This window comes from Cibotium barometz, chromosome 58, assembly GCF_041138505.1.
Source record: "Cibotium barometz isolate CiBa-2024 chromosome 58, ASM4113850v1, whole genome shotgun sequence".
Classification (NCBI taxonomy): domain Eukaryota; kingdom Viridiplantae; phylum Streptophyta; class Polypodiopsida; order Cyatheales; family Cibotiaceae; genus Cibotium; species Cibotium barometz.
Genome location: NC_141103.1, coordinates 30,622,093 through 30,635,500, shown reverse-complemented (window position 1 = coordinate 30,635,500; position 13,408 = coordinate 30,622,093). Strand labels below are relative to the sequence as shown.

The 13,408-nt window shown below is 42.9% G+C and overlaps 1 protein-coding gene across 1 annotated transcript; it reads left to right on the top strand.

Annotated features, from left to right (window-relative positions):
* The first annotated feature begins 1,585 nt into the window (after positions 1 to 1,585).
* Positions 1,586 to 5,058, top strand: LOC147606155 (putative folate-biopterin transporter 7). The gene is made up of 2 exons (XM_086792385.1): positions 1,586 to 2,953; positions 3,565 to 5,058. The coding sequence occupies exons 1-2, from the start codon at positions 1,957 to 1,959 to the stop codon at positions 4,632 to 4,634; spliced, it is 2,067 nt and encodes a 688-aa protein (XP_086648511.1). The 5' UTR covers positions 1,586 to 1,956; the 3' UTR covers positions 4,635 to 5,058.
* The last annotated feature ends 8,350 nt before the right edge of the window (positions 5,059 to 13,408 follow it).

Below are 13,408 nucleotides of genomic sequence, written 5' to 3'. Positions count from 1 at the left end.
TAACAAGTGGTTGAAGGGTGCTATTTGCTTTTGGAAGAAATGTAAGTGTATATTATTGGGAATTTTAAAAACTAAATTGGTTGAAGGGTGCTATTTGCTTTTGGAAGAAATGTAAGTGTATATTATTGGGAATTTTAAAAACTAAAATGGGGATTTACATCACATCAAACATAGTGTCTATGTAGGAGCTATGTGTACTACTGAATGAGAGGAAAGGAGCACATGGGATGTGCGTGGGGAGGGGCTATAGCATTACAATGGTTGAATGGTTGAAGGGTGCTGCTGAATGGGAGGAGAGACAAAGATGGGATGTCCATGACTATGACATTACAACACTAATAAGTCTCTTATGTAGATATTACAATTGTATTTGAAGGGTGCTATTGAATGTGAGAAGGAAGGACTATAGCAATACAAATAAATTCAACAAGTAATAATTCTCTTATGTAGATGTTCTATTCACTCAAAATTGTGAAGGGCATTAATTAATCGGTTGGTTTTAACACGGATGATTAATCAATGCAATGTTGGCTAAGGTGGCCTAGCCCTACCTCTGCTCGCTTTCTCATCCACGGAAAGTTGATATGAGAGAGAGAGAGAGAGAGAGAGAGAGAGAGAGAGAGAGAGAGAGAGAGAGAGAGAGAGAGAGAGAGAGAGAGAGAGAGAGAGAGAGAGAGAGAGTATCTCATACTATTAGCCAACGAGCACAAGAGGGTGAGGGATGCACTCCATATATGCATATAATGACTTCCATCTGGTGTGTAGGAGCCAAAGGGAGAAACATACATTTGTCCAGTTACTATAAGCTTTGAACCTTTTTTGAGGAGGTTTTTAAACCCCACACCTTGTGGTGGGTGGGCGGGTGTGTGTCTGTGTGTGTGGGGAGGGGGGAGGGTCAAGGAGTGCTCACGGAAAACCGGCCTTTAGTGTATTTTCAACCAATTCAAATTTCACGACAAGAATTTAACTTCATCCTTAAGAAAACTACCAAACTTTTTATGTATTTAGTTATGAAACCGGTTAGTAGCAAGATATAAAACCGGCTAGGCTTCAAAAAATTTTTTTTTGAGCACAGCTCAGTGTTCACAGAAAACCCGCAAACCCTTACAATGCGCCTACAAAATTCACGATCTCACTTGTAAATTTTATTTTTGCAATTTTAAAGATCGACAAAAATTTAAGCATGTTAGTGGAAAAACCTATAAATATTGAAGAAAAACTTGTAAATTTTAAAATTGCAAGTTTTAAGATCCGAGAAGAAAAATATTCTGAGTGAGCTTTGCGCTCAAATGTTAATTAATAAATGAGGAGAGAAAAAAAAACGTGTTGTGCCTATTTTTTTTTTTAGTGACAAGCTATTTTGGAGTTCAGCGGGTGACCACATGGGCGTACCTATTTGAGGGTTTTTGCAACTGGTACGGCCCTGGCCCATCACGATCGAACACCTTGCCTGGGGCACGAGGTCTAGGCCGTGTATTTACCGTCCACGTGCTGCCACTGGATTGGGTCCTAACCAGAGCCTACGTGTGCAGCCCTTATTCCGCCAAAATGTGTTTAAAACAATGGTGGTTCGTTCCTTGCAACCGCCACTTCTTGTGGTCGGTTTGGGCAGAGCGCCGCCTCCTGAGTCCTGCCCCGCTCCTTTTCTTGTATATTTCGTCTGGTTTGATCGACTTGATCCGACACAGAAGCCTCTAGATTTTCTAGATTTCACCCGGCTGGCCTGTTGTGGATTCCAAAGGAAGAATCTCAACGGCCCGCCCACTCCGTCAATACCCATTCTGTCGCCCAACAATTCCGTCGGTCATTCCCTCGCCCTTGGTCAAATCTTGACGTCTTTCGAGCCTTGCCTTGCCTTCTTGTAGTTTCTGATCCCGCTGACCTAAAGATTCCTTTGCCCATCAGTCACCCCTAACAAATTCGCTGATTTCTCGCTCAACCCCTGCCTGTTTATCCATGCCTTTGCCCTTCTCTCTGTCTGTGTCGGATACTTCTTCTTCATGCATCGCTGATCTTTACTACGGCCGTTGCGCGCCCAGATCCAACCCCTGCCGTTGCGCGCGCAGCTATGGAGCTAAGATTTTTTCGGTTGAGAGCTTTGCAGGCGAGCGCTTGTCCTGTGTTACAATCAAAGTATGTCGGAAACGGACCTCCGCTCACCTCTACAGCCGGCCAGCAGATTTTCTGAGGGTTAGCTTGGATAGCCTTGCAATGCAGGGTTGCAGCGACCAAAGGGGCAGGATGGCAAGGTTCACTTGCCGTTCACAGTGTACAGATATGGGGTTTTCTGATACACAGACCTTTCAGCCGGCCATGTGGGATCAATCGTGCCTGCCTCTTTTGGAAGACTCTCTTGAAAACAGTCTATTTCTAGACAGCACCCCATCTGCCACATACTATGTTCCCCAACCTGAAACTCTAGACCCTTTTTCTCAGCTTGTATACCAACATGCCATTGGCAAAAACATGCAATGGTGGAGGTTTCTCCTCTACTGTAGAGCGCAGCTGAACAGAACTTTCTCAAAAAGAATCAAATACACTCTCGTGGGCAAAAACTACACCAGAGTTCTACTCCCTTCAAGAACAAGAGCGAAGGCCCTCGTTGGCCCTGCTTTCTCTATAGCTTTAAAGCAAGACCCCTTCTCCATGGCCTTGGACCATCTCGCCCTGACAGCAGGTGAATTTTTGGGCTGGTTTCAGCACATGGGCAGTAGATATGGAGCTTCTCCGCTCTGCCTTTTGGTTTTGGGTTACTGGATTCAAGGTTTCAGATGTTTCCCGTGGCTGGCCATGTCTTACCACTTGAAAGATGGCCTACATGTTGATCCTGCCATGCTACAGTTTTTACAGTCAACTGTAAATCTGCCCATGGTGGCCAAACCTGTCTATGGGATTATATCCGATGCAATTTACATTGGAGGAGCACGGAGGATGCCTTATCTGATAATTGCAGGTATGCATCGGATAGTCCTCTTTGGGATTTCTCACCGGTGTTTGGTTTTTGAATTTTAGTAACTTGTTAAAGTTAGTATCAGATGGGAAGTTACTAAACTTGTTTAATCATTCAGGCCTGACAAATGAATCTTACCAGTGTTTGTATTTTGTTAATAACTTGTTAAAGAGTTGTATTAGCACCGAAACTTGTTTAATCGTTTAGCATTATGTCATGCCTGATTAATGAATCAAATGTTGTGAAACTATGATATGGTGGGCAGCGGATGGGGCAGGCCACCACACTATGGTGATGCAATCCATATTGCTAGGGCGATGCACATACACCCCTCATAGGCACTGAACTTATCACCAGATGGGCACATACACCTCTCATAGGTTCCATGCTCATGACATTTGTACGTGTATGTGCCCATGTGGTGATAGTTTCAGTGCCCATGAGGTGTGTAAGTGAATGTGCCCATCTGGTGATACATTCAGTGCCCATGTATGTGTATGTGACCATTTGGTGATAAGTTAAGAGTGCCCATGAGAGATGTTATGATCATTGGTGTAATGTGCTTCATGTGATTGAATGTTGTGTGTCTGAGATGTTGATACTTCTTGTTCCAGGTGTTCTTCAAGTGCTCTCTTGGTCCACGATTGCTCTTCAATCTGGAATTAGAACCTCTGTTGCACCATTGATGGGTATCCTTTTGGTAAGCAATGTTGGGGCTGCAATAGCCGAGGTTGTGAATGACGCACTGGTTGCCGAGTCAGTTCAGAAAGAGCGGGGGCGTGCCAAGGGGGAGCTTCAATCTTTTGTTTGGCTTGCTTTGGCAATTGGTGGTGTAGTGGGAAATCTAACAGGAGGCCTGGCTCTGTCAAGGCTAAGCTCAACCACAATGTTTGCAGTCTTCTCTACTTTGGTGGCTGGCCAATTGGTGGTCAGTGCACTAGTGAAGGAGAAATCCTTCAATTTTAAGGTATTAAGATCATTCAGGAGCAAGAAGAAGGTGGAGGAAAAGGGGAAAGCTGTTGAGATTGTGAAACAGCAAGCAATGAAGCTCATGGAGTTGGTGAGAAAGCCAGAGATTGCGAGGCCTCTGGCATGGTTTGCAGCGTCATATGCTGTGATACCAGCATTGGCGGGAAGCTTGTTTTTCTATCAGACACAGTACCTCAAGATCCATCCAACCTTTTTGGGTCTTGCTAAGGTAATGGGGCAGATGGGCTTGTTGGCAGGAAGCTTGCTTTACAACCGCTACTTGAAGAAATCATCACCTCGTCAGGTTCTCATGGCTATGCAAATTTTGCTATCTATTTGCATGCTGTCAGACATATTTCTGGTCGCCAGGTTGAACATTAAAGTGGGCATTCCTGATCAGTTGTATGTGTTGGGGGCCTCTGCTTTTGTTGAGGCCATAGCCCAATTCAAAGTTTTACCCTTCTCTGTTCTTCTGACACAGCTTTGCCCTGCAGGCAGTGAAGGTTCCTTGCTTGCTTTCTTCATGTCATGCCATTGTTTGGCCTCTATTTTGAGTGGCTATACGGGCACCATCCTAGCCTCCTTCCTGAATCTCTCTGCCGACAGCTTTGCAGGGTTGCCACTGGGTATCCTCATTCAGTCACTGGCGGCGCTTATCCCGTTACTCTGGATCTCTTGCATTCCAAGCAGGCCAAACAAGCAAGTGGTGATCTGAGAGTGAAGGGGTGGATCGCTGGTTTGGGTAGATGGTTCAATGTGTACTTGATACTAAGGGTTGATAGAGAAGTGGGATCGTGATTCCTGAGAGGGGCCATCAACGAAAGGTGAGGAGTTCCCATGGCTGACCATCCAGGTCCAATGAAAGTCCAGGAGATCGCATCACTGGCTGTCTAGGTCTCTTTTACAGCATCAATGTGTGATACAATTGTGCAAGATAAGTATCAGATCAATGCCAACTACCATATAGGTCATGAGCTTTTGTCTGCATTTTGCTCCTATGTAGAAGATGCTCCTCTACTCCCCTGACAAATCATGAGCGTCATATTAGACACGGTAAAAATGGTCACAAATGCTTATAAAGCAAAGTTTTGATTGTCATCCTCATTTGGGGCCTTCTTCTAGTGCTATTTGGATTGTCACCTTATGTTTCTACTGCCAAGTTACTTTTGCAACTGAACTACTGCCGAAGTCTACACCCTTTTTTTTTAATCATTTCTGCTTCTGCTCCTTTCCTTCTCCTTGAGGCTTGGCCCCTGCACTCCTGAATTATCACCTTGGCATCATTTATTAGTCATGATTGCAGTCCCCAACTCCACCATTTCAACCCTTAGTTTTTGGCCGACTGCATTTATCGTCATCCCTCCTGCAGAAGAAGGCAGGGCTTAGTGAATATCATGATTCACGATGCTTTAGTGCAAGATAAACTTATAAAATTCAAGTCTGTCATCACCTCCATCGCGATAGCAACTACCTCCAGGCTCCCGCTGTTGGCTTCCATCCACCTGTAATCTATTTTTGTCTGCACTGGCTTCATCCTGCCCCAGTGCTGACATTGCACTTCCTCTGGCAACCCCGGAGCCCCAGTTGCTTCCATTGACCAGGGCTATCAGTTGCCTGGCTGAAGTTCCCCCTGCTGGGGAATCTCTCAATCATGCAGGCATGCACAGGTTTTCTCAAATCCAATCGTACAGCATTTCCTTGAGTTTTTTAAATTTTCTTCAGGTTCTCTGTGAAAACTTTCAGACCTATGAGCTTACTTAGGGCTATACAATTTGAGAGAACAAATTTTGTAGGTCGAGACTGGTGCATTTTTTAGTAATTTGCAGGTTTTCTGTGAACTCTCTCTCTCTCACACACACACACACTGGTAGCTGCCCACGTTACTCTCTCTCTCTCTCTCTCTCTCTCTCTCTCTCTCTCTCACACACACACACACACACACACACTGGTAGCTGCCCACGTTGTAACATTTTTCATGTTATAACATGGGGTTTGCAAATGCCACAAAATAGTGCCCAAACGTTACTAATAGAAAGTGCTCTCTCTCTCTCTCTCTCTCTCTCTCTCTCTCTCTCTCACATAGGTGGTTCAACACGGACACACTCCCTACCCTTTTGACTACATAATTGTCTTTAGGTATATTCCTAGTTTGGTAAATTTGTTAATTATATCCTCAAGGTTTTGGTAAGGTTTACCATTTGATGCCTTTTGTAAAGGACACGGCTAGGTGTATCCTTTGTATCTATAATTTGTGCCATCTCACTATAACCTCTTTAGTTTTTTCAATTTACCAAGAGAAATTTTGCCCTACATTCATTCCACATATCGTGGTGGACGGTCGAAGAAATATATATATATATATATAATATTTTTGGAGGGGGAGGGGGCAATCTTTTGTCCTACTCGGAAGACGCCTATATTTATGGTTGAGGTTGGATTTGGAACCAGGATCTTTGTCCCCCAATCCAAACGCTCTAACCACCCCATCGAGCACATTTTTTTTCCATCCCTTTTCAAACATAATCTTATTGTTGTGCATGGTGTAGACTTTTGTCATTGAAGATTGAGATTATGCCTTTACCTTTTATTGGATTGTGTCATCCCCAATTGGCTTGAAAAGAGCATTGGTGTAGGTAGGGTCCATGCATCTACTACACAACAAGGACCCCCCAACGCCCCCCCCCCCCCCCCCCCCCCCCCCCCAAAAAAAGTATTGTGACATCAAGCAAATGAAACAATCACATGCAATTTGTAGGCCCACCCCTCTCCCTCACTTGACAGGGTTGAAAGGGAGATGCAAGATATGTGGAGTTTGGTGATCATGTGTAAATGTGAATACTTATTTGCGTGGAAGGAGGAGCACCAAGAGCTCCCCTTATGTCGAGAGCTTCACACGAGGCTCATAGGGATCTCCAAGTATAGAAAAGACGAAGCGGGTCCAAAAGAATTTGAAGAAGGGAACCACGCAATATGCAACAGGAAAGGGTTATGATTGGTCTGACTAATATATAGATTTATTGGACAAGATAGGAGAAGGATGTGAGCCTCTCTAGGATCTCGAGAATAAAAGGTCTTTTCTTAGAAAGAATTGCATGACTAAAGCATGAAAAGTTGTAATAAAACTTTATGAAGCATAAGATGGTTTGAAATCTGTTCATGCATAATAAGAGGCTCTATAGTCATATGTTGGGTCTTGTTGCTGCTGTGGTGGTTGGCCCCACCACTCTAGGCATCTAACTTGTGTAAAATATTACTCTACAAAGTTGAGACGAGATAGTTCTCGTCATGTCATTGCGATTACGGAGAAGATTGTGACCATTGGGATCTTGTAGATTATCAAGGAACTAAAGTTATCCTCCCCATCCAGAGATGTACAAGGATGGTTGTTGAAGATGAGGTTTAGTGTAGTTACTACCAGCTATGAGTGCCAATGTATATAAGATGTGATTGAAGCCCTTGTGAGTATATTGTAAGTGTTGTGCATTCGGGCTAAAGGTGTGCTCATGTGTGTTCTCCTCCACGTGAAAGCTTCTACTCTCTTCTTTCTTCCACTCTTTAAGTTTTCACTTCTTATTTCTTTTTTTTTTTGACATTTATCTTTTATCCCAGTTTTGAGGAATAAAGGTCATGATGTTTTTGTGGAACCTGTCTTTGAGTCGAAGAGGATTTTGTACCGGCTCCAAGCGCATAAATAGAAGGGCAATGGTAGATTGGGCACGAGATGGCCATAGAGGTCTACTTGCCTATCAAAACCCTTGAAGAAGCAACATGTGGCAACTATGGTTGGGGCCAAGGACTTTTGTGTAGTAGATATCATTAAGTGCAACTTATGCTCCTAATCGCTTCTGGATGCCTCTACCATCTTGGTAAGAATATCACAATGTCTCATGTTTATATTATCTCCGCTTGGCCATTCTTATGTGGGAGGTAGTAAGGTATTGACATTATGTGCACACCATAAGGAATTCTTTGAGCAAAAACTCGCTTGTATAAAATGCATACCATGATCGCTCACTATTTCTAGTGGGCAACTAAAGCAAGTAAACATGGTTTCATAAAGGAACTAAAGCAAGTAAACATAGTTTCATAAAGGAACTTGGTGGTAGATCTTGTGTCAGCTTTCTATATATCTTTGGCCTCAGCCCACTTGGTGAAGTAGTTAGCGGTAGTAACTATGATAAAGCGCCTTGTGGTTCCCTTAGCATCTGGGCTAATGGGACCCACAAAGTATATGCCCATTTTTCAAATGGTTGTTCTCCGAGATTACGTGGGCATGTGATCCTTCTCTTGGACCATGGCGAACATTTGGTATTCATGAAAACTTTATAAATTCAATTGTATCTAAAATGTGTAGGCCAACCATATAGGTTGGTCTAGAGAACCTTACAACAAGCTCTCATGTCTTTGGCATAGTGTCCTTGGCTTATGTCCATGGGCTTTCTCAAGAATGGCCACAAAGTCATCTTCATGAATGTATTTCCTCATGGTGCCAGCTTGACTCTTCTTATAAAGCATTCTTGCCATCAATTGTGATAGGGGGCACCCTTCCTGATGAGCCATGTGGTTCTGTCCTTCTTTATGGGACTTGATGGGACAACCTATTAAAAATCCAATAGTAAAGAAGTGGGCGATATGGATCCCAGTACGTGATCAATTCTACATGCTTATTGAAAATCCATTGGTAAAGTAGTGGGTGATGTCGATTCCAGTATGTGATTAATTCTACATGTCTTTGGTATTGATTAGCAATCTTCACTTTGTTATAGCATGAGCAACCTCTACTACTCCATGACTCCCTCCAACATGTGATCAATGTGAGAGTGATCATGGACAATTGCAAAATTAAATTTTTTAAAGGTTAATGTACAGTCTAAGCTTTTCATTCTTCTTAATAACGATCACCCACTCAATGTCCTTCATAAATCCTCGGTGGACGAGCTTGTCTAGCTCTTCTTTTTACCATTTGTTTGTACTTGGGATTCATGTGGTAGGCTCTCTGTTTTGATGGTTTTATGAATATAGTGAAAGAGATGGTGTGTTTATAATTTTCGGAGGAATTTTCTTCATGTAAATGAAGCAAAACATCTTGAAATCCTTTGACCAAGGCTATCAATTCTCTTTCTTGCTCTTAGGGGTGAGGTCTTTTAGCAATGAGTACTGGCTTAGATTCTTCACCAAGGCCGCACGTTTACTTCCTTGACCCACAAATAGAGCCATCATAAGAGGCATAAGGCTCTTTGCTCGGGCTTCTTTGGGGGGTACTAATGTGTCCGCAATGTTGTAGGACTTCAAATACTCAGCTGCTACTTGCTCCGGATCTTCTTGAGGCTTGGGGAGCTCTTTGAGCTTGGCTTCTTGTCTCTATGTCTGCCTTAATTTTGTTAAGCTTGCATCATCTTGATAGCGGCTCGGCATGGCTTGGCTTATGAGTCGGTGGGATCCTCATCACCTTTTGTGGGCCACTATCTTGGCTAGAAGGGTGGTGATCTTGTTTATATCCGTTTCTCACTTTGTAGTATAGGTCTCACGTGAGTCACTGCACATAGAACAAAGTTCTTAGACTTGATATGTGGTTTCCCTCTTTCTTATCTTGATGCCTATGGGCAATGTGGAAGTGGCTTCTTCTGTGTAGGAGTCATCACTTGCTAGACAAAAAACTGGCTATCCCTAATTTGAAGTCACTCTTAGCTCCCAAAATGGATAGTCCACTAAGCATGAATAGAGAAGTTATCTTCGTGTTGTTCTATCTTGCAAACCTTGTTCCAAGATTTTGTAGAAGAGTGACCATGGTTGCCAAGACATGAATCCAATCCTCAAAAGTTTCTAGGCTCTAGGAGGGCTTATCTTCGCTATCCAACAACTTGCAACACCCATAAATGTTGACGGAAGTGGTTTGGACGATTTTATCTAACTCATTGGCAAGAATACCTCGTTCCATGGGATGATTTTTTCCTTTTTTTCAAATTTATCTTAAAGGACTCATCATCCTTGCATATGTAAATGTGATTGGTTTTCCCAATCGTGAACCAGCCTTGTATCTTGCATGTAAGGCCTTCCAACATGGCGTATGACCCTCTTCTCCGGAAATCCACCATCACCATGAAATGAGTGGTGGAAGCTTAGTCCAAAGGTCTTGATTTTTTGCATCCTGAAGGACTCCCAATGGTTTTGTTGTGTTTCCTTTGGCAGCTTGATCGTGAGATTGGTGTTCTCTACAAGTTGTGGGCTTCCTGAAGAAGTACTCCCAATGTTGTTGTATTTCCATTGGCAAAACTAACCACAAGACTAGTGTCTATAAGTGGTGGGCTTCCCCAAGCCTCCCATAAATCCTTGTTGATTATGCTAACACTAGCGCCATCATCCAAAGATCACAGGCACTTATACACATGACAAGCAACATGCTCATTTCATCACTTTTAAAGTAGTGTCCTAGCTTGTTCATGGCAACTTCCACTATCCTTTGGTATTGGGTATGGAAGGAGAGAAATGCTCTATGGGGCATGGCCCATCCTCTTCTCGAGCTCAACTATATGGGCTCTTAAGTTCTCATTAATCCAAGTTGGGGATAATTCTCTCCAAAGTTGAGAATTTTCTTGCAAAATAGAACTTATCAGGACTCGACCTTCCAAGGACAAGAAGGCTATGAGGCTTGCTATGCCTCTTAGGGAAGATGAAATGAAAATGAAGTCATCATTGGTGGAGAAAATATTGTGATGACCCATTGAAAGCCAACTTTTTCCTCCTTCTGAGTCCTATTTCACTGCATCTAGCCATGCAGGGTTGGTTGAACTGGTTCCAAAGGCAGAGGCTCTAGATTTGGCTCTTTTTAAGGCCTGTTTAGAATGGTTATGAGTTCGGTCAAGCCTTTGGCACAATTTGAGGTTCCCTCATTTTTTATAATTTGCTCTAGAATAGTGTCTAGGATTCTCTCAAGCGAGATGAGTGGTTCATACTTGAACACTTTGCAAGGATAGGCCCTAGTTTATATTGCACGTTCCTCACAAGCTCCTCACAAGATCTTGGGCTTTCATTTTCTCCTTCTCCAATATAGGGTTAGGGTACTTTTTGAGTCTCTTGGGAAGGTTGTCATAGTAAGCAATGGGGTTCTTTTCTTTGTGAAGTGCTAGTTTGAGTGGGATATTACTTGTTATTTCTACAGGGGAGGCAGCTTCAAAGCTCTTATTTGAAGTTGAGTCTCTTGGGAAGGTTATCATAGTAAGCAATGGGGTTCTTTTCTTTGTGAAGTGCTAGTTTGAGTGGGATATTACTTGTTATTTCTATAGGGGAGGCAACTTCAAAGCTCTTATATGAACCACTTCAAATGTTCACAATGTCATCGGCCTTGGCAATTGATCGTGTGTTATGCTTCTGCATGCTCTTCAGCATCCTCTTCTTTTAGACCTCTAGGTTCAAGTCCTTTATCCCTTTCAAAGACTACCTTAGCCTTTGGGGCTTGCATCTCAGGTTTTCTACTTGCTTCGAGGTTAAATCTTGAGCTTTCTATTTATTGGCAAATAGCCTTAGATGTTTCCTTGGTTGCAGGCCCTTAAGGCCTTGTGATGGCACTAAGGGGGACAATATGGATTAGTTCTCCTTGTACAACACTCAAAAAGTTAGGCTCGTCAAAGTGTATGCTCATACTTTTGCCACTAGTGTGATTGCCATTGTATTCGGAAAATCCCTTAAGCATGCTCAAATCCACACTTGTAGCTTGTTCAACCATAGGGAATGACATTAGGGTTAAGGCTTCTTTCGCTCTAGTGTGTCTATCACTTTGTTGGGACAATCCTTATAAGCATTGAATCCACACTTGTAGCACGTGCCACCATAAGGAATGACATTGGGCTTAGGCATGCTCTATGATTATCAGTATGTTGGAACAATCCTTATAAGCATGCTTGAATCCACACTTGTTGTAGCACGTGCCACCGTTAAGGAATGACATTAGGTTTAGACATGGGATTGGGATTGAGAGTGCTTGGAGAAAATAGGTTGGAAAAAATCAGCGGACTTGGTATGGGATCCTCCTTGTGTGAGGACAATCCACAATATGGTGTGGGCGTTTTTGCAGCAAAATCATGCATTAGTGGCCTATGTACCATATTGTTCAGGTATCCTCTCGTTCTTTGTTTCACCATAGCTTCGAACAAGGAGGCATAGCCTTTGGCTAGAGCATATACTCATAAGGATCATACTGCTTGTTTCTTGTTGCTCATAGGGGTCTCATAAGACTTATAGCTCTTATGTTTCTAGGTTTTGTCTTTCCAGGTAGAGTCATTTTATTGTTATATTAGTGTGGATCTTGGAGGGATGATTTGTGGGGGTAGAAATGACAACTCTGGTGGTCTATACATACCTCTTGGGTAAGGATAGACACTGGATCTAGTGCCGACTATGGCTGTGGAGCAATTGGTGGGGCTAGTAGGATGGCTAGTGGCTGCCTTAATGTGTGGAGCATCTATCATGTGATGGAGTCCACCCTGTCGGGTTCCTGGAACCAACAATGAGTTGTCTCATGGTTCTATGGCACTAAAAGTGAGTACAAAATTATTGCTCTATTGGACATAGCAATGGACATGCCATGCTTATGATTTTGGTGGCAAATTGCAGACCAACCCATATCTATCCATGAAAATAATAAGCGAGGGTGTTCAATTTGAGGAACTAGCTGGGGTTGGCCATTGGGGTTGGTCCTAATCAATTTAGGAAACTATTTGTTAACTTGTCCATGCTCATGTCCTTCATGAGGATTCTTTTTGGTACTGGTTAGGATATCTTAGCCCATAGTAGAGGCTTTGGATGATGTGTCCCCTATCTCTTGGTTGTTTAGGTGGACAACTTCTACAACCCTATCTTACATTTTATCTGCTAGGTCCGCCGCATCATGGTTACACTTATCAAATATGTAATGTCTCGACCTATAGATATCATCATGAAGCATATTTCTCTTCAGACCGATCATGAATCGATTGATGAGTGATAAGTCATCCAGCCTTTCTCTAGGGCTGAATGAAGCCTTTTGACACCCCTAGACAACACTCATCAGATGTAGTGTTTAGACTTGTAGATATGGTCATGACCACTCCTAGACCTATAGGGGTGGTCAGTCATAAAGCCTCATGACACCCCTCAATAACACTCATCAAAGAAGTAATGCTTACTAGCCCTGTAGACCTATAGGGGTGGTCGGTCTCATAGAGCCTAATGACACCCCTTAATAACATTCATCAGAGAAGCAATGTCTAGACCTGTAGATATAGTCATGAATCCTTTTGCTCCTGAGATCGATCATGATGGATTGATGAGAGTAAGTCATCTAGCCTTTCTCTAGGGTTGCATAGTATATGTGGAGATACTATGCTTTGGTAATATAGTCCCACATGGTCTCTCCTTTCTCTTGCTTGAGATTGTAGATTTGTGCAATGGGGCTCCATCTAGCTCCACATGTGAAATTCCAATAACGAAACTATATCTTCAAGGTAAAGTCAA

Bases quoted from the DNA above. Each gene is read 5' to 3' on its own strand.
- LOC147606155 (XM_086792385.1), top strand. From the start codon at position 1,957: ATGCCTTTGCCCTTCTCTCTGTCTGTGTCGGATACTTCTTCTTCATGC. The intron at 2,954-3,564 runs GTATGCATCGGA...TTCTTGTTCCAG, and splicing joins GCCTTATCTGATAATTGCAG to GTGTTCTTCAAGTGCTCTCT.